Source organism: Gouania willdenowi, chromosome 22 (assembly GCF_900634775.1).
Source record: "Gouania willdenowi chromosome 22, fGouWil2.1, whole genome shotgun sequence".
NCBI lineage: Eukaryota > Metazoa > Chordata > Actinopteri > Blenniiformes > Gobiesocidae > Gouania > Gouania willdenowi.
This window is the reverse complement of record NC_041065.1, coordinates 10837524-10860015: the sequence shown is the minus strand read 5'-3', so window position 1 is coordinate 10860015 and position 22492 is coordinate 10837524. Positions and strand designations below refer to the sequence as shown.

Sequence of the window (22492 nt, the reverse complement as noted above, 5' to 3'; positions counted from 1 at the left end):
TACAAGCTGCGATATATCGAGTATATTCGATATATCGCCCAGCCCTAATTCGGAACTAAATTAGCATTAGGAATTAAGTGTTTCATAGCCAGTTTAAAGAGTAATTAACTTTTATTCTGCTTTAAAGAGGAATTATGCTCGAAATCCTTTGGCTATTTACACCAAAATACAAATAAAAAATTTTCATTTCTGCTCAACATGTGCCTCAGCATTCACTGAAATGATGTATTGAGGAATGGTAGTATAAGAACTGGCAACTATGAAAGTAGAATGTTCAAGGTTTTATGGAGTTACAATATGTCATAAATAAAATACCATAATGCAGCGGGAAAGTGTTTGAATTCTGAGGACAGTTTCCATAAGAAATTATTTTAACTTAGATTTTACTCATGTTAATAATTGTGCCATAAAGGACATGCACAAAAGGAATTGTCCACTTTCAGTCAGTCAGTCAGTCAGTCAGTCAGTTGCTTGTAAATATGTTGATAAAGTGAAAACTAAGGGCTACCAAGAAGGTTTAGTTTTGTATCTTGTGACTGTTATTAGCAATGGTACAAACAGCCTGCTGTAATTAATTTTTTTATTTTTATTTCTTTGTAAAGGGAACATGTACAATAAAACATATGTTTTCATTTGATGCATTGTACCAGAGTTAGCTTAAAGCAAATTTACAACAGCCAATAAAACGTTTCATTTTTAAATGGCAAATGAAATAATACAACAAACCAAAAAGCATCATTAATTAAGCTATGAATACGCCTATAAAACAACCTCCGGCATCTCTTGGGACTTGTGTCAGCCCCACGTCAGATACAAAGCAGAGCAGACCACTAGACCACTGTGAAAGGAGAGCTGCTACTTTGCAAGACAATGCAGGATTTTCTTAGAAAAGCAATGACTTGTGTTGAATGAGAAAGGGGACCAAAGGCGTCTCCTGAGGTCTTGATGTCTTTGTTTTAAAGGAACAGGCCGCGAGCCACTTGATTCAGTGGCCATGTTTACATGATGTTTTCTGATTCCAAATTAATTATTCTAAATAAAATTATTTTGAATGAAAGTGTTATGCTTCGTGTTTACATGGAAATAGTAATTCCGAATTGAGGCTTTATTCAATTCCGCTTTAGGTCTGGGGGTTGGGAAGGGTTCTGATCGGACAGGGGGCGAACGTGACGTATCATGTCTATCGGGAAAAAACACACAACAAAGGCCACATAATAAGAACTGTTTTCACTTTTATTTTGATTGTAGTTTTGAAGCAGCAGCTTGACAATAGCTGTGTTTCCATTACCCTTGGAAATGCGCAAAATCTAAATAGCGCAATAAAAACTGGTAATGGAAACACCCTAATTAAAAAAAAAAAACGCTCAAATCGCAAAAAGGTTTGTATGCTTTCATGAGGAGGTATTTCAGACGTTTCGATATTCAAATGTGTCACAAAAGCACTATGGAAACACCGCGAATACACGTCACAGAACGTGACATACCTGATCACATGACCACTTTTCTCCGAGTAACCATCACACGGTACGTGTGGACAGTACGAGCATGTGCGAGCATGCGCAGAAGGACTGGAGTTAACCTTAAGCGGAATTAAACGTTTACAAGATTGTGGAATTAAACCAGCCACCTAATTCGGATTTAAGTTCAATTTGAAATTAGATTTCCATTCGGACTTAAGTGTTTACAAGGGCAGTTTAAAGAGGATTTAACTTTTATTCTGAATTAAAGCTCCCATGTAAACGTGGCCAGTGTGTGCTGCGCTACTTCTGAGTGCTTCACTTCCATAAGCAGGGAAGGAAGTCTATCGTCATGGCGCTGCGTCACAGGTACTGCCAGGGCAGGAAAATATATCCAGCACCGTATGAAGTAGCTTTGACGTTGTCCTACATAGCTTGCACACAGTTGACGATGACATAGAAAGTTTTGTATTCAGTGTTTTGTCTTTCCCTTGGAAAATAAGACTGGTCTGAAATCTCAGCCCTTACCTGGGCCTGGTCTGTGATGCTCAAGCTCTTCTGTGACTACATTTCAGAATTCTAGTCCTTCTTTCCTCTAGGACACATTCTTTATAGTTAAGATATCTTATTGTAAATTTTTTTTTACCATATGTTAAATGTCAATGTCTTACTGTTTTGTGGTGTTAGCAAGTGACCCACTATAGACAGGGCATGTCCCAAAACATGCGTGAGCATAAACGTTGTTATATTGCAATTTCATCTTCATTTTGTTTTAAAAAATGAGTAAAAAGTAATTCATAATAATATGGCCATTTCCGTTTCAGGAATTGAACTGTTTTTTAAGCCAAAATGAGTCAGACCAGTAGGGTTGACCAGTTGGCTTTATGCTGCGTTCACACTGGATGTGTCAGGAAATGTCCGTACGTCCAGATTACATACAAAGCCAATGAATAGATCTTTAATAATAAATGATAAATCTTTCCTGTGCGGCGATGCGCTCTGATCCGCGCATCATGTGCGTTGGCCCTGCAAGTGCAAGTGCAAGAGTTGAAAATATTGAACTCCTGCGACTGTTTTGCATGACGAAAGCCAATCAGAGTCTTTGTTGACGATGAGGTCAACACTGACACCGGTCTATTCAACCATGGAGTAGAAGCTGTGTGTGACCGCCTGGAGCTGTATGACATGGCCTTTATAACCGGGACCGGACTAGGAAGAATTTGGCATGGAGGAGAATCAGCGAGGAGGTGGTAGCAGCTGGTAAAAGTTCTCTCTGTAGTTTTCATCTTTGAAAGTCAGCACTGAGCTAGGATAGCATTAGCTGCTAATCACACCAGCTTTTTTCACTGGTGGTTTATGTTTATGAGAGGAGAAAAAGGAGCTCAGCTCCTCGCTTCAGCAGGCAGTGAAACTCACCCAGTTGGATGTGTTGCTGGTGGGCGGGGCTTCGCTTCAGACATGCGTATGAAGCGAATGGGGACATTTTTTGATCCTGCGGACCCTGCGGAACATTTCGTACAGAAGACGAATTCGGTGAACGCAGCATTAATATAAACGGGGACAGTCTTGTCAATCAGAGGTAATGAGTTTTCTGTTGAAACCACAACACTACACAAATCATGCTGGGAAAGCTGTGCTCTTCTGGCTGTTGAACTAAGATAGTTAAACACTAGTCCCTTGTTTTATTGAAAGAATATACGTAGAAGTGACCCAGATTTAATCAATTTACCGTACATGACAGCTAAGCAACGGTTGCTGCAACAGTCCACCATTTAAAAAATAGATTTGTAAGTTAATAAATTCACCCATATACTACATAGACTTACTGTATTCATTCCTGTGAGGTGATATAGCCTGTTCCTGCCCATAGAGAGCTGATAGCTGGGAAGGCTATATGCAGGTCAACACTGACTGAGTTCATAACAGGGTATACAGTACACAGACGTGAAGTGGGCACCTTAGAACGTTTTTCTTTTTTCAACTAAAGTTTTTGTTCTCTAAACAGTGATAGTGTGGAAACACTGGAATGATCTGAGCTGGAACAGAGTATGACAAACCTTCAAAAGTGTTCACACGCATTTAAGGCTTTTTAAAGATTTGAAGTGAAATAGAAGTGAGTCTACAATAATGACATAGCATAATATTAATTTAATCATACCTTATAACAAACCAATAGTTTCAGCTAAATGTGTTTATATCTTCTAGGGATGGGAACCTCTGTGTACCTCACGATACGATACGCGATGCAATGCTCACGATATATAACAAGAAAAAAAAGAGATTAAGTGAAAAAATACAATTTTTATCTCTGAAAGACAATAAATTGAAAAAGTGTCCTATGAACAGTGACACTATTTTAGTGCAAGTGTCAATATTCCAATGTAAACGAATAAGTATCTCCAATAGTGCTTTGTGTAAACAAAACATAGGCTCTTTCTTACCAGTGACGCCATTATAGTGTAATATTCCAGTAAACAATATATTGGTTCCTTCAACAAACAGTGACAATTCTGTGAAGGCGTACCTGCACATTTTAGTGAAAAAGCAGAAAAGTTTTAATAAATAAATGAAAAAAATTAAATAAGATCAAATTAAAAAATCGATACTTAGCGCGATCATATCGATAATCGATTGTGTGAAAAAATATCGCGATATATCACCATATGGAGATACCATCACACTCCGACTGTCTTTGCCCGTATCTCATTTAGCTGGTGACTGTTTTCTCCAAGCGGCTGGTTATGTTTTACATTGTTCTTGAAGGTGTTGCTCTGTTTATTAATCCCCAAACTGACTAAAGTTGCTATTCACACGCTGGCTGATGGTTGTGTTAAATTCCCACACTGGCAATTGTCTCTCGATCTCTCCCACTCCGATGGGTTCAGTTGCAGAGTTAATGTCTGATGCTGCCATCCTGCAAAATGAAGGGCTGCTAATTGGGTGAAAGATATGTTTAAAATGCCAAACCGATCACAGTCTCATTTTTGAGGAGGTTCCAATGTGTTTTATAAATGTTGGGGCTAATTTAAGCATAATTTGAGGTATTGTACGAATCGAGCCAGTTCCCATCCGTTAACACTAACCAACACATCTGTTTGCTCAGAAAGTGAACATACAAACCAAAGTTTCAAGCACATCAGAAAAGCAAATTCTACTTCAATTGAAAACCGCAATCTTAGCACTGTTGCTATCAAATTAACAGCTCTGAATAGAGCTGACTGATGGAAATGATGTTTAAAAAAAAACAACAAACACAAAATGTTCAAAACAGATCATATGCAGACATGGAAGTGTGATGAGGGGCACGCGTGTGTGAGTGTTTGAAGAAACCCGGTTTTACCATGTTTGGCAGTATAAAGACACCATAGCTTTAACAACAGGGAGAACACTAGGGCTGAACGATTTTGGAAAATAATCTAATTGCAATTTTTTTTTTGCTCAATATTTTTTTTCAAGGGCCTCTTGTCATGTGTTTTTCAATGAACACAAGCAATAAATCAATCTGTTTCATAATAAACAATTTTGGAATTATCTAAACTTTAAATAAATATAAAATATACATTTCAAAGCACAGATTACAACAATAAAGCAAACAAATCTGTGGTTTTACCTCTTCAACATATCTAACTAACTTCACGTTTCATGAAACATGTAAACATGTGGACTGTACTTCCTAAAGACTCTCTGAACTTAACAGGACAGGAAGAAGAAGAAAATAAACACAGCCTTTGTGATTAGAAAATCGTGTTTTATGAAATCGTGATAATATCGCAAATGCAATTACACACACACACACACGCACACACACACACACACACACATACACTGACACGGCTTTGCTTGTTCCCACTACTATTTTTTCAAACTGTACAATTTAACTTAAGTTGCAGTTATTGTAACAGAAAATATCAATATCGTCTATAGCTATATACATTTTTTTTTTTTGTAACTTATTTTGTATCAAAATACTTTTTTTAGGAGTCGTTGCTTTCACTGCTTCCCAGAACAGCATGAAAAGCACAGTTGGATGATTACTGAGTGCGTCCTAACCTAGACCTTCCCCTAAACAAGCCAAACTACAGAACTCACTCACACGTGCTGTCCCTTAGAGTAGCACAATCCTTAAGTGGAAGAAATTGTCAAGCTGTTAATAAATAAAAAAAAGTGCCTGTGGGGCATTTTGCATCATCTTTTTGGTAAGACTTTGTTTGAATTTAAATCTACTGCCATTTTGAGAAAAATATAGAGATATGAGTTTTGATGCATTTCATCCAGCCCTATGCCTGACCAATGTGCATTCTCTGCAGGAGAACTCCTTTAGCCGCAGTGGCTAGTTGGACATTCTACACTGGATTGTGCACCAGGACGTGCTAATTAGTCTCATAACACACTGTCTCACAGACGAGCATGCTTACATTATTATTATTTCTACTCCTTCCTCCATATTTCTCCGCGTGCAACTCTGCTGCTCGTCCCCTCGGGAGACTAATCACCGGCACTGTACTGTATCTCACACACACACACACACACACACACACACACACACACACACACACACACACACACACACACACACACACACACACACACACACACACACACACACACGCACACACACACACACGACTTGTGCAGGGTGCAAACCAAAAGTGGACCAATTACAAAATGGCATCAGAGAGAGAGGAGAGCAAACCTGAAACAGTCCAATCTGTCCCATTAGGGAGCTCTCTCTCTCTCTCTCTCTCTCTCTCTCTCTCTCTCTCTCTCTCTCTCTCTCTCTCTCTCTCCCACTGACTGACTGACAAACACACTGGCCACGGTTACATGATGTTTTTCTATTCGGAATTAGTTACTCGGAATTAAATCATTTGAAATTAAAGTGTTCTGCTTTGTTTTTACATGGAAATATTAATTCCAAATTGAGGTTTACATGTAAAACCGGTTTATTCGGCTTTATTCAATTCCGCTTTAGGTCTGGGAAGGGTTCTGATTGGACAGGGTGTGAATGTTACGTATTCACGTCTATCGGGAAAAAACACATAACATTTTCTTTTGGGCTCCAACATAGAAGACCACATGAGAACTGTTTTCTCTTTTATTTTTATTGTTGTTTAGAAGCAGTAGCTGGACAATAACACACGGTTTCACTTTGCTCCACAGAGCAGAAGAGAGAGAGAGAGAGCAGCGGAGAAAGGAGATAGAAGTCCGTACTTTGGTCAATCAAAGCCAGCGGTTAATGCTACAGCTGCTCTACCTCCACTATACAGGACGTAGAGTGAAAAATTAACTTTATAATGATATGCGCGTCATTAGCGAAGCTCTGGCGCTCCATGCCGCACAGCACCGATGAAGCTGTTCAGTTTGCCGAGGTCCGTGTGTGTAATACAGGGTTCCCACGGATCCTTAAAAAGTCTTAAAAGGCCATATCAGTCTGTCATTGCCCGATCCCGTTAGATCTCAGAAGCTAAGCATGGGCCTGGTTAGTAGTTGGATGGGAGACCACTGAGAATTCCAGGTGCCACAGTGGGGGGACAGTCACCCCAATGGTATCTGTCATTGTGTCCTTGGGCAAGGCACTTCACCCACATTGCCTGGTATGAATGTAGTGTGTGACTGAGTGTTGGTGGTGGTCGGAGGGGCCAATGGATCATTATGGCATTCTCGCCTCTGTCAGTCTGCCCCAGGGCAGCTGTGGCTACAATAGTAGCTTACCACCACTAAGTGTGCAGTGAAAGAACAATGCCTTAATTCTGTAAAGTGACTTTGAGTGTCTATGATAAAGTGCTATATAAAATTGATGCAGTATTATTATTATTATTATTATTATTATTATTATTATTATTATTAATAAATTCATTAATCTAAAAATAACACTTTAATTGTCATTAAAATATCTTAAATCAATGTTGCAAAAGTCTTAAATTTTCAAAAGTATGATTTTATGAATGTAATTAGTTTCACTTTTCAAAAAAAAAAAAAATGGTAACATTCGGAGTTTTTTTTTATTTTTTAAATGTATAAACAACATGGAAAAATGTAAATGTACTGAAAATTGCCTGTCAAACAAAGAATTTTCTTAATGGTTTTCATTTTTGTATTTTTGTTGTTTTAAAGATTTCTTAGTTGTTTGTGTTTTTCTTTTTTGTGTATTTTACTGTCATTTTGTGTATTTTTGTGTTTAATTTGGGGGCTGCCAGTTGCACGTCTGCAATAGACACTAGAAAAAATGTACCCTAACCCTATGTAATTGATGTGGTGTTTTTTCTCCCCAATTACGTTTACTGTGAAGTTGGTCTTAAATTTATTTTCAAAAGACAATAAAAAGTCTTAAAAGGTCCTGAATTAAGTTGAATAAAACTGCAGGAATCCTGTAATAAGTCTGTGTGAATGTCCACTTGTTTATTCTTCCACTCTTTTCATTATATCCATGTCTTTTAAGGCTCTTATTAAATAAATAGTCTCTGCTGGTGTCCGGGCGGCCATCTTGGATTATTTTGTCACCAGCGCGTCATCTTGGCAAGTCGTGCATGCGCAAAACGACCAGAATTATCTTAAAGAAGAAATAATGAAATTTGCAAGTGTTTAAAAGGTCAGTTTAAAGAGGAATTAACTTTTATTCTGAATTAAAGAGTGTTAGTCCGTCATCTCTGGATCCAATTGCTTGCGCTTCTGCATTCAACTGTTAATTTGATTTATTTTTATACAGAGAAACCATGTTTGAGGCGTGTAATTCTTGTAAAACTTTTTTTTATTTTCTAGTTCAAAAAAGCATCATATCGACAAATCAAATCTGGACTGGCATGTACTCAAAACCTAAACTTACGTGAGGATTGCTTTTTGCCTAAAATAGGGGAGCAGGGGTCTCACCAGGATTTTTTCACAGCATAGGGAATTGCCCTGGTGCAGAAAATTTAGAAATTTATAGTAAAGTAAAGCTAAAGTTGTCATTTTTTGTTGTTGTAGTTTTGTTACCTTTGTTGCAGCCTAAATTTAAAGCTAAAAGTTATTTGTGGAATTAGTGAAGATTAGGAATGTAAGGATTAATCGTAAGGCAGTTAAAAATCGGTTCATAGGTATCACGATTCACGTTGATACTGTGAAAATTGAATCGCAGTATGTTTTTTAAACAGCAGAGGGTGATATTTATCCTTCTCTTGTCCAGAAGTGTTGGCGGTGGGCGGATTCGGCTACTACTTTCTTTCTGGCCGCCTTCTACTGTTAAACATGTTCATAAATGATTCCTTACCCCTTTAGCACCGAAAAAATATCTGTAATATTACGTGAATATCTGTAAGAGACACGTTTTTCTATTAGCTCTGTCTGCTAGCATAGCATCTCTTCTTCACTGCAAGAATTTTTGCATGCCAACCAACCACTGGGTTACCAGCGCCCTCTGCTGGTCCAAGCAAATATCTGACATAAATACAGTGAAATTACTGTTTAACAAAAAAAAAAAAAAGTCTAATTGTTAAGGCACAAAATACATTTTCAGTTGCACTTTTAAAAAGAAAAAGAACTATTATGCAGTTTTGCATTGTTTACTATAGAACCAGAATTTAAATTAATAGGCTTCTTCTTCATTTGTATTATTCCTTTATTTATTTCATTCAAGATTTATTTTTAAATTGCATTGTTTTGAATAGTTTATCAAGGGATTCTTTTGACAATGAAAAATAAAAGGAAAATAGTACAGTATTTTCTAGTTTTTTACCCAAAAAAATATATTATTTTTTTCAGTCATTTGTCTACAGTCCCATTTTGTAAAATAAATTGTGAAAGAATCGTATGGTGAAACCAGTATCGCGAATCGAATCGTATCGGGAGTTGAGTGAATTGTTACATCCCTAGTGAAGATGATGAATGTAGTTAGAGAGTTACTCATGCATGGTATAGATCCTCCACTAATACATACTCGCACACACTGTATAGACAATACACAACATTTTATTCAAAAGACTGATTCCAAGTCACACTTTTCAAATTTAAATAAACACACACACACACTGTTTATATTGGACGGTGCTTATGGGTTACAAAGCAGAGGAGCTTTAATCGGGCCGAAAAAAGAAGACCCGGCCCGAGAGAACACGCCCCAAACCTCTGTGACCCCAATAAAGCCAATGTCTCTTTAAACCCAAACCTGTTTCAACAGGACGGTATTCACATCCGTAGAATGATCCGTTGCAAGTTCCAAACATGACGAGCAGCTCCATGTACCGCTACACACTACGTCCCGGTTGAAGCACGCTGTTTATATCGGACGATGATTAGGGTTACCAAGCAGAGGATGCACACAGGCGGCATCCTTGGGGGGCCTAAGGTGAAGACGGGAGCATCCGACCAAATTGCCTGTATTAGATAGATGGTGCGGCTGTTGTATGAGTTTCTAGGTTATGTAGATTAAAAATAGAGTTAAAACAACTCGTGCACATCTGGAAGTCCCTTTTGTGTCCAAGTGTGCAACAATTATTATGACTGTACCAATTTCAAAACAAAAAAAAGAAGAAAAAAAAACTGAAAATCCCCCCTACGCTGCTGAAAAATGAACGTAGGGGGCGACACCACTCCATAGGGAATTAAAATTACAACGTCGGGGGCCCCCACGCTCATTATTATTTCAAAACAATGAATTTTGTGACATTTTTATTAGATGATGGGAAAGTTCTTCTATATGTTTTTGTACTCACAGAAAGACTCGTGTTTGTGTAGAATTTGGACAGGGCTTTGCAGAGGTGTGTGCGCGTGTGTGTGTGTGGTCAAGCGTGGGTGGAGGTTCACGCTCCTGGTTTCCTGGAAGCTTCAAATATTTGAATCTCAAGTATCACTTCAGCAACCGATTGGACATTTTAAAATCAAAATCAGTGTGCAACACGTCTCAAGTAATAAGTGATCTCTAATTATGTATATTGCATAGGGGCACTAGGGTATTATTAATGTCATCTAATTTGAAAAAGTGCTCATTGTCAGGAGATCAGGTGTTGCCAAATGAAAATAGGGAATTAAATGTGCTCCCACTGATCGTTTAGAAATGATAATCAGATCGCTTTATGTGGAAAGAGTTGTTAGTTGAATCCATAAATCTTAATGTCGGTGATCTACAAGTTTGGAAGCCCATCTTACCAAACAACCCTACCATTTACTATCTATTTCTTTATTTTTTTGCTCCTTTCATCACTAAGGTGGAAGCTTTGATGTCAATTTCAAAGTTTTATTTCAATCATGCATTATTTCCTGTATTTGTTTTGTCTCAGAGCATTAACAGGAATGAAGTCAGGTATATTGCTTCAATGTTTATCATTTTATTTATGTTAAAGTTGCAAATTTGGCATCGCCACATGTCACTCCCTCACTTCCAGGGGATTGTGCATTATTAGCTGGGATGACAGAGACGTTATAACTCCCTTAAATTGTAGACTATAGTACTTGTTGATGTTAATCGGGATCATTACCAAATTTTTCCACTTTTTTTTTTTTTTACCATTTTATTTCCTGAAAACTTAAAATTAGATTTTGAGTTTGACTATTTAGACAAATAAATAAATTCATAAATGAATAAACGCTGGCAAAAACATAACCACCTTGTCGGAGGTAAAAATAAAAGTTTATTGTATTTGAAAGTCTTCACTTGCATTTTTATGATATTTTTTCATTACATTACGGGTTAACTTGGTCTCAAAGAACGTTGTCAATAATATTGTTTATTAGCAATCATTTGTGGGACAATATATCGTCCAACAAAATGTGTTTTATCATCCCAGGCCGACTTATTACCCGTGGCTACCTAACATGAAATCAGGACCAAAGTTACCTGACTGTCACTGAACCTCTCGTATCATATACAATCTTTTAAATAAGTTTGCAATCTAAGTTCATCACACATGCCTTTTAAGTTAATGTGTAGGTTGTAAACTTCTTCAGCCCATCAAATTAGAAATTTGGTGACACAAGAACACAAGCATATCTGCATGAATTAACTACAAATAATAAAAGCTACAATGCCAAATGTAGCAACATGTAGCGGTGCGTGCGTGCGCGCGCACGGGTGCGTGGTGCCATTTTACAATAATAGTAACTTGTGTGTTGTAGTTTTATCAGCCATAGAAATATAAATATTTTTACAAACGCTTTGCTGCATTTTCCTTTTCTGGGACATGTTTAATCTAATAAAAACATATCAATATATTAGTAAATTTTGATTTGAGAACAGTAAGAATTAAGGCTGAACGATTAATTGAATTTGCGATATCGCGTTTTCATAAAACGTTTTTTTTTTGGTAATAATTTATTTTAAGTTTGCTGGGAGTTTGATTCACTTAAAAAACATCAAATTGGTTAAAGCAGATATTAGTTCTCCTTACTTTTCCTGCAGTTTAGTGTGTGTGATGTTACTGACTGGATATTATTAAGCTTTATTTATTTATTTAATTTATTTATAGACTGTCCTGTTAATTACAGAGAGTGTTTAAGAAGTACAGTTTACATGTTTCATGAAACGTGAAGTTAATTAGATATGTTGAAGAGGTAAAGCCACAGATTTGTTTTGCTTTATTGTTATAAATCAATTGTCTGTATTTATTACAGATTTAATATCATTTTACATAAAACAATCTAATAACTGTAAATTAACAGATGGCAGCAATTATCCATAGTATTATATTACACTATCATAAGTAATTTACCAATTTTGTCATATTTAAATGTAATAAATCTGAAATTGTTTATTATGAAACAGATTGACGTATTGCTTGTGTTCATTGAAAAATACATGACAACAAGAGGCTCTTGAAAAAATAATTGCATATTAAATCGCTATCGCAATATTGAGGAAAAAAAATCTCAATTAAATTATTTTGCGTGCGTGGTGCCATTTTACAATAATAGTAACTTGTGTGTTGTAGTTCTATCACAGCCACAGAAATATAAATATTTTTACAAAGGCTTTGCTGCATTTTTCTTTCCTGGGACATGTTTAATCTAATAAAAACATATCAATATTTTAGTAAATTCCAATTTGAGAACAGTAAGAATAAGCATTAACTTCTAAGTACTTAATCCATGATGACTTAGTGGTTTAAGGTCACTACTCTGAAGACTGTCTCACATGACTTTTCTCTATGATGGGCTATTATTAGATCTGTATGAGGTTTATGGTAGTTGTGAGCATTGTGGGTTCACCCAGAGTGTTTCTGAGTTGTAGTCTTTGAATGCATTGGTAACCTGCCCAGTGTGTACCTCACCAGGTGGGGTACACCTGGCAGAATTGACCAGTTTTTGTTTTTTTACATTTACCCTTTGAGTTGATGTCTAATTATTACTTCATTTACTTCTTTTTTACATCATTGTCACCAGTTTACAGTTGACTTTTGTGCTATCGTTGCCTCTGTGTTCATGTATTTCTCCATGGCCTGGTGTGAATCAGTCTGCAGACTCTCTTTTGGGGCTCGATACCGTGCCTTGATTGGCTCACACAAAATTTGACTGCACTGTGACATCACAGCTGCCTCCACCCGAATTGGCTAAGGCTGGAAGTGGGGGATGGAGAGTCGTGTGATCGCATATGTGGTTAGGCATCAGGAGGGCTGATGGGAAATGGAGAAATGGTGTGACGCTGCTCCGCTCCCACAGGCCCACTCTATCACTGTCGCTCTTTTCAACTTTCTCTTTAGTTCCTCACATGTTGGAAACTCCTCTTTCAAAGACTTTTCTCTTGGATTGGTGAATAGAAAGGCAAATCCTTTTTTGCTAATGTAAGTTCCAAAGGCACGGAGAGCCATGCTGTCTCCAACCAAGAATAAGTCCTAGTTCGTGGCGGCGCTTCACACCCAACACCACATCAAAACTAATTGCTGGACATGTGGTTCTGCTGCATTTCGAAACGGTCATGACTCATGTTGGCTCACGAATAATGGGTCCCTCTGAGCTAAAAGCTTGCAGTTATACGTCAACGTTTCTCTCCGCTGTCTGTCATGAGACCCACTCCGTGTTGAAACAGCATTTTGATCAGGCTTTTCATTAATTATTGCAACACTTTTTGCTAGAACTTTAAATATTCAGTGAATAATCACTCGTTTGAGGAGCCAGCCTTGCTTTCACATGTTCAACTTATAGTGAATTTATTGAACGCTTAAACAAAGAGTTGATGTGGAAAACTATGGATGCTGTCTTTTAGAAGAAGTCTTCAACCTTAAAGCTGGGGTTCTCAAATTATTTTCTTTAATTAAAAAAAAAGATTCTTATTAATAGTATATCGTAAGAAGTAATCATTTCTGAAAAAATTGTATGTCTGCGTGCTGTCTGTGCCTTATAATGAAGTATTTTAGTTAATAAAACCCCGGAAGACAAAATCTTGTCGGTCACCCCCTCCAGTTCCAATCACAGAATTTAGAGAAAGGAGGGGTAAGCAGAGCCCACAACGGAGCCTCCTCATTGGCTGATGCGATATATAGTGAAGCGCGTGCACGGTGCAAACTTGTTTTCAGTCTTGGCTGTTTTCTTTCTAGACAGGTAATCTAATGTTCCATTTTCCTATATTTTGTGTGCATCCTTTTGCGTGTTTTACCAGTAGCACGTTCAGTTCTCGTGCGCGATTTCGTGCACGATTTTGTTTACTTCCAGAGAGGAAGAGACTGGGAGGGGTTATCAGAGTGGGGGGCAGGATTTACGGTTTGAATTAAGCCATGCCCCTCTGTCATGGTTCAAGATTCAAGTAGTGCAGCTTTAAAGCCCAAACATACTCGGGCCAAACGTACGGACTGTCCGCAATCCTCAGAGTTTACATACTCGAGCGCTCCGCTTCATAGTAGTTTCCAATAAACTCCTACATTTCCCACAAGCACTTCTCTGTAGTCTGTAGTCAGATTCAGAATACTTTATTCATCCTCGAGGTTCCAGTTACATCCCGTCCAAGAAACATGAAAAGACAATCACATATAACATGGGAGGACAGGAGCAGAAGTACTGTGGGTCAAAAGCCATTAAGGCAGCACCCCGTATCTTAGATGAGAAGTGGAAAAACATGAGGTATTATGAGGTTTTAAAGGTGTTTCGTAGCTCGTCTTCATCTCTCCTGCTCTGTTTCACCAGGCAGGTGAAGTGCAGGCCAGTGTTGCAAGTAATGCATTACAAGTACTCAAGTAGAGCTGCAGCCAACGATTTTATTTTGTAGTCGACTAATCTATCAATAATTTTTTCGATTAGTCGACTAATCACGATTATTGTTTTTGTTTTGAAGCACATATTTTTGAATGGCTATTTAAATCCTCACACTTGTGGAAGTGACCCTGTTGTACTCTGACAGCATGTTTTACAGAAAGGAAATGAAACAATGACAGAACAAAATAATGCATTTATAGAAGTTGTATTTTCAAAATGAGAAATTGTGATCACAATAAAAAATGAATAGATGAAATAAAACAAAGTGCATGTGGTCTTGAACAACTACTCATGATAGAAACACGTTGTGAAAAAACAAAAGATGTTGCTAACCTGCCTTACAGGTTCAGGTGGTAAGAACTTTAAACCAAATAAAGAGTTGTGCATGGTAAGGTGTAGTCTGGATGGAAGGTCTGTATCGTTCTCAACCATGGATATTGGTCTCATATCAATGACTATCATATGCAGGATGCTCTCTGTTTGTACTTCAGGCATTTGGGGAGTGTATGAACCTCTCCCCATGACAAACTCATCCTAACGCCTTTACTTAGGAGCAATATTAATGTACTGTATATCAGTTCACAATTTAAAGATTGTATATATTTATCACAATAAAATACCTATTACAAATGATCAGAATACCTACAAGTTAAGAAAAATCTAATCATTCATCAGTGATCACGTCTATCAGGAGAAACACACAACAAACCTTTTATTGTCAACTACAACACAGAAAACCACATAAGAACTGTTTTCACTTTTATTTTGATTGTAGTTTTGAAGCAACAGCTCCACAATAACATACGGTTTCAGTTTGGACCACGGAGTGGAAGGGAGATAGGAAGTAATTAATGGTAAAAAGCCCAGTAAAACTCCATAAAACAATGACCAGAAATAAATAGTTGCTCCCTGGTAAAGATAGTAGCTCTAACAGCCGTCCGGTGAAGCCTGTTCTGTTTACCGATGTCCTTGTGTTTAATAAGTCTGTGTGTGTCCATGTGAAAGTCTGCATGTTTATGCCTCCGTCCATCCACTCTTTTCATTATATTCATGTCTTTTAAGGCTCCTACTAAATAGCCTCGGCAGGAGTCCGTGCTCCCGCCGTCTTAGATTATGTCGTCACCAGCGCGTCATCGCCGCAAGTCGCGCAGCGCAAAACGACCCGAATTAACTTAAAGCGCAATTAACCAAGTTAAGTGTTTACAAGAAACAATAATTATCTAAATCGGAATAAACCAGCCACCTAATTCGGATTTAAGTTTAATTTGGAATTAAATTAGCATTAGGAATGAAGTGTTTACAAGGTTTGGTTAAAGAGGAATTAACTTTTATTCTGCTTTAAAGAGGAATTAAAGCTCTCATGTAAATGTGGCCAGTATTATATAAAATTACACAATTGATAGTAGATGAAAGCATTTTACTATTCATAATTAATGCTAGTATAAGCAGAAAACAAGGTATTTTAATTAAAGCTTTATCTTCGCTGAAATGTTCCCACACTTTAGAATTATTATTTTTTTCTTCTTTTTTCTTTTTTTTCCTTTTTTTTTTTTTTTTTTTTTAGAAATTTTCGGTCGAAGCTTTCGGGCTTTTTCAACAGTTTGGTCTGCCATTCTTCCGCGCTTGTATTTTCAGCATTGAAATGGTCAGGTGTGAGTGGTACTCAAGTACGTTTTAAAAGAAGTAAACTAATTCATTACATTTCTATACCCAACCGAGTGAATTATAATTTTTTTAAATTTCTGTTTCATGGTATCTTACTTTTTTATGTTTAAGTTTATGAAGGCACACTGAAACATAATTATAACAAGAATAATTATTATTGCCATTTCTGATTACATTTCTTGGTTTCAGATTGGGGTTTCTACCTATTATGTTGTTACCCACATGGCACATTTGGCAAGGCACTGTTTTAGAGATCATAATTTCAGCTATACTTAGTAACCTTGCCTGTAAGATGGATTCTTTTTGTGTTCACAAACACCAGAATCCATCTTGTGCTGTTCCCGCCTTTGCCTCTCGAATCCGAACCGATGCGGTTCGAACCAATCATGAGGCAGTGTTGTGGTTTAGGGCGAGATATCCGGGTGTGACAAAGGCAGAAGCGGCGAAGCACAACTGGCGCATGTGCAGTTGCGGGGAGAAAAACAAGCTGGGCTACCGCTATTAGCATAGCTCTGAATCAAAATGGAAAAATGTCGATGCAGGAGGATGGTTAACGTGCCCTTAAGTCTCATACTCTCTCTGCAAAAAAGGCAAAAGTTACTCAACGACATAATGACCACAGCATGACTATCCCAAAAGAATGTTTTCACCAGCGGAGTATGTTGTTGTTGTAGCGGCGTCTCTGCGGCGCAATCCGATGACGACATCATCATTTGTTACCGTGTGATTGGCTAAAACAAATCATGGTGGACAGGCGCTTCGCCCAATCAGCTTCAAGCATTCTGTTCACGTCCCTCCCTGGTTCTGAAAGGATTCACCAGACACAGACCCAGACTAATGTGGAGAACTCGAGTTAGAGGGAGGGGCTACACATCAATCTGCCTCTTGCCAGGTCATATACTTAGAGCCTGAGAATTTTTTTTAATGAATTGAATTAATTGGTGTTATTTTATTTCAAAAAAGAGTTGTACATTGACAAATCTTTTATTTTATGCATATGCCTTTGTGGAATTGTGCAAGATTTAGTCTCTTCCTTTTTTAGGATTTATTACCAAAAATAAACTTGGGGGTGCACAAGTAACTAGTAACTTTTACTTTGAGTACTATTTACAGTAATTGAGCTACTTTTTACTTGTACTTGAGTATTTTGTGTGTGACTTACTTGTTCTTAAGTACATATTCAATCAAGTAACATTAAATCTATTTGAGTAGGATATATGAATATTCTTTATACCTCTACTGAGCAGTGTTTATAATTAGAGCCTTTATTGTTGCTTGAACATGGTTTATTCCTTTCTTGTTTTTGAACTTTTTTTTTGTAAAATTTGATTTAGTAAGTATTGAATACATATTAAAAATTCAATATCATTTAAATATTTTTTCAACGTCAAATAAAAGAGAAGCTTTTCTGAAGCATTTAGCTAATAAGAATGCAATAATTGTGCCATTGTCTCAGGCTACCACATGCATGCTTTGTGTTTTAAGTGCTAAAAATGTTCTGTTTTTTGCTGCTATTGGATTTTAAGCATAGCTTTTCATGTTGTAACCCCTGAATAGGCTACATTCAAACTGCATGTCTTAATGCGCGATTTCGATATTTTTGAAAAATCTGATTTTTGGTGTGCTTGTTTGTATTACACATTAAATGCATCTTCCATAAGTTTGGAGTATGAACCAAATGCGACCCTGAAGTGACCCGCATGCACAAAAATGGAAGTACAGAAGTAAACATGGAGGCCTCTCGTCTCGGCGTGCCACAATTTGATTTTGATTAAATTTGATTCTATCAATTTAAGACAATATCATGTACCCATTTAACACAGTTACATTTCACCTAAGACTAGAAAAAAATACTAAGCAATTTTGATGTTTTGACAGTTTTATTTCTGAAAAGTTTCAGACATTTCCCGTAAATGTAAATCATTAATTTTTTTAACAAAAAGGAAAAAAGATTGTGCTGTGTTTCACTGACAGCACTCAGTCGCTCTCCTCACAGCAGGGTTGGGGTCAATTATAATTGTTATTAATTGCAATTATGACGTAATTAAAATTGAAATCATAATTGGAAAAAAAAAGATTTGTAATTGAGCTCAGATAATTGGCTCTGTAATTATCTGAGCATCTGAACATTTTATAATTGTCATTTAGCACTGAATTAATTGCAAAACTGTGGAACCATGTTACAGTTCTATGGCTTACACATAGGCATACGTAGTTAACAGTTATTAAAATATGTTTCTCATCAAGTTTACCCTTTAGTTCTCTTAAGGATAATTTTACCACTTTAAAAAAAATCGATTTGTAATTGAGCACAGATAATTGACTTTGTGATTTTAATTGGCATGGACATTTTATAAAAATGGCTTACACATAGGCATACGTAGTTAACAGTTATTAAAATATGTTTCTTATCAAGTTTACCTGCTAGTTCTCTTAAGGATAATTTTACCGCTTTAAAAAATTGAAATGGAGAGGCATACGGACAGAAAAAAGGCTCAGACGCTAACACCAAATATATTATTACTAATGTTTTCATCTATTAGGAAGCCTAAGATGAAAACAAATTGAATGATAGATAATATTACAGCTGATTTAAGACATGGGTCAAAACTGACACGTTATCATTAGAGATGCTAACACTAGAGGAAAGTTCCGTTTTATGGGGTTATTTATTAAAGGCTCAGTAATTGTGATTAATTTAAAATATACTTCATTTAATGAGAATGCAGTTGTAATTGATTTCAGTGGAAAAAGTAATAATTCTAATCGTAATTGGAAAAAATGCGGTTAACATAATCGTGATTGAGTTGTAATAGAACATGGATAATTGAAGACGTAATTATAATTGAAAAAATGTAATTGACCCCAACCCTGCCTCACAGTAATACAACAATCCCACTAATATTAGGCCAGTGCTTTCTGACCCGACCTCATTCCTACCACACAGACGTGAGTACTCAAAAGAGCGTCTTAATATTCACAGCTCTCCACAGGTATGAAGACGACGTTTCACAGTGGAGTGAACAGGCGTGAAGTGAAGATCTTTTGTCTTTTTGTGAGTGTTCAGCTGGAAAACTGCTTCAGCGTTTGCCCGAAGAGGCTAGAAATTAAACTTTCAATGCCTTCAGAGCTGTTGCTCTTTTAGTTCTCCCACAAGAGGAAGGAGTAGTGTTTCTCCAACAGAGATTAATTACATTTTTGTGTTGGAGATGGACACATATTGGGTGAGAAGCTGTTATTCAGTTAGTGTGTGGGTGGAGAGCGGAATATCAATTGTGATAATTGAGTGGAGCGGAGTGGAGAAGTCAAGGTGTGCCTGTTCCCTGATACATTAATAGGTTTCCTTTATAGTCTGCAGAAGGTAGGAGTGGGTGGAGAGATCATTACATGTTAGTATATTCATCTCCATACCAGATCATCACATTGTTTGATTGATGACAATGCCCTATGACATTCTAACATTTCAAATGATGGGAAGTTAGGACCCCCCCTTGTTTTACATGTTGATTGTTGATTATTTAAATTATTCTACCCAAAAAAGATATTTGTGGACCCGTGTTTGGATCTAAATCTAAAAATGTCCTAAATTCCGTTTAGGGCTGAACGATTTTGGAAAATAATCTAATTATTCCCTCAATATTGCGATTTAATATGCAATTTTTTTTTTCAAGGACCTCTTGTCATGTATTTTTCATTGAACACAAGCAATAAATCAATCTGTTTCATAATAAACAATTTTAGATTTATTTAAACTTTAAATAAATATAAAATGTACATTTTAAAGCACAGATTACAACAATAAAGCAAACAAATCGGTGGCTTTACCGCTTCAACACATCTAACTAACTTCACGTTTCATGAAACGTGTGAACATGTGGACGTACTTCTTAAACACACTCTGAAACTTAAACAGGAAAGAACAAGGAAAAAATAAAAAATCGCAGTCATTGCGACGCATTGGCGCGCACATTTTGCGTCGACGTCATTGATTACGTCTATGCCTTGTCCCGGCCCTACACCCAATGCTACTACTACTACTCTTTTCCACCCTTTACATTTCCTACCTTGAGTCTCTCCTTCCTGTTCCCTTCCCCCCCGCCTTACTTAGGTGTAACACTGCCCTCTCTTTCTTTTTATATCCTCCCTATAATAAATTGTTTCTTACCCTTCCTTAGGGAGGGCTGGTTATAGTCAAAAAATATATACTGTATATATATATATATATATATTTTTTTTTTGGCCGACGGCCGATCTTGAAAAAAGTCCATATATCGGCCCAATATATTGGGCAACCTCTAGTTTTGACTATTTCTAGCCTAAGCCAGCGTTTGCTCTTGAGTATCCAGAACAAAGTCAAGGGTACATCGTAGACTTATACAGTATACTGTTGGAATTTTGGGCGATCTTTGGCCTATGCAGTCAAGTGGACAGGTCCCATAGGAAGGAGGGGGATGGGAAAGGGTTGGTTCAGGTTAGAGGGGAAGCTAGTTCTGCTCCAGGCAGCCGACCAAATGTGAGCTATAATCTTGACAGCACTCAGCCAAGACACATGCAGAGCTAAGACCAGGCACCCTACCAAGACTGGGGGCCTGTGGGGACATCCTGCTGAGAGCTAAGCCTTCACTGGTCCTGGACTGGTGCCAGGACACACAGACGTACGCACACGCACGTACGCACACGTTTTCGTGAATACCCAGTTAAATCGCACAGGCCTGGCTAAGCTTGTGAGGTGTCTTAAACACACCAGTGCAGAGACACTGCATGCTAACCCCAGCATGCACTGGTAGTATGAAAAAAGAAAACAAAGGAAGCATGAGGGCAGAGGAAATACATGAGTTGCAGTGTGAATCGAAGGTTTGACAGGCTGCATTCATTGTGCTTGTGTACGAGTGTGTGCACATTATCACATCAACAGCTCATTCAAACCGACCTCCCATCTACAATGGGCCCCGTTGTGTCTGAAATTAATCTAATCGAGGCAAATCAACATTTTCTGCTGTTGTCTGTGCACTTTTGTTGTCACCAAATTAGGCTGTCTTGCTGATGCCTGGCTGCAAACGATGGTGCCCTGTTCTCTTGATTGACCTTGAAATCTTGACTAAGTTCTCCATTTCTCTCTCTCTCTCTCTTTCTTTCTCTTCTTTCTGTTCACTTCGACTGTTCCTTTTGCAGATTATGTTTATTTTGAGAACTCATCCAGTAACCCTCTGCTGATCAGGAGGATAGAGGAGCTGAATAAGGTGAGTGAGTGGGTGGGAGAGGTTTACATCGATCACCACTGCTTTTTTCCCTCCTGGTTCACATGATTCATGCCTTTGATTTTCAGTTCTTTGATGCTTTTGTATCTAATGCATTAATGTTTTTTTTTTCTCAGTAATAGACTTATTTGTTATGTTTTCCTGCTGGATTGTGTAATGACATGAATGTCAGTCAATCTAAGGAGGAGAAAAGCTGGGATCTCTCTATAGACTAGTTCAAGGTTCGTCCCCCGTTGCCTCCTCGTTCAAACACTCACCGAAGCTGCTACGTCGCTTTCTTCACTTCCTCCCCACTTCTGATTAGAGGAATAGTCCATTCAAGATGACAGTCCACTGTTTTGTCCAACTGCTGTGTTGCATTGAGTCACAAACATGTCATATCATGTTAAAGGCGATACAAGGCGATATAACGAGTACTAAAAATGGAACTGATTGTAACTGTTCCCTGGGTTCTACTTCGTTGCTGCCCACTGCCCCTCAGGGAGGGGTTAAATGCAGAGAACACATTGCGTGTATGTAGCTTAACATATATGACAATAAAGTATAATATATATTCTATATTAAACCGCAGTGTTTGCTTTACCTGTGAAAAATCCAACTTGCCTGTTTGGAGGTGACTTTTTACAAAATGTGGAATAACAAGGGAGAGAAGAAACAGAACTTTTTCAACTTTGTCCCTCTGAATGAAGCTAAAGGAATGTATATCGCTGTAGCAAAACCATTAGTGATTTTTTCCTTAAAGCTGTAATTCAAACCTCTGCCCGAGTCCGTTCAATACAAAAACGCTGTTCAGTGCCTCCATTATTCTCTTCCACAGAGCGTTTAAAAAGACGTCCTTAAATTCCAGTTGACACACTACCGAAAAGCTCATCTTTGTTTTTCTTCACCTCAGCTGTGTGGATGCTGGTTTTCATCACGGAAACATTTATTTCCTTGCCAGTGTTTGTTTGACCTCAGTGG

General features: G+C 37.5%; 1 protein-coding gene across 1 annotated transcript in view; it reads left to right on the top strand.

Annotated features, from left to right (window-relative positions):
• Window positions 1-22492, top strand: part of mta1 (metastasis associated 1) — a 65984-nt gene that overhangs the window by 5802 nt on the left and 37690 nt on the right. Inside the window, exon 2 of the mRNA XM_028437904.1 lies at window positions 21447-21514. Coding sequence (XP_028293705.1) covers window positions 21447-21514 — 68 coding nt within the window. The remainder of the gene's footprint in view (window positions 1-21446; window positions 21515-22492) is intronic.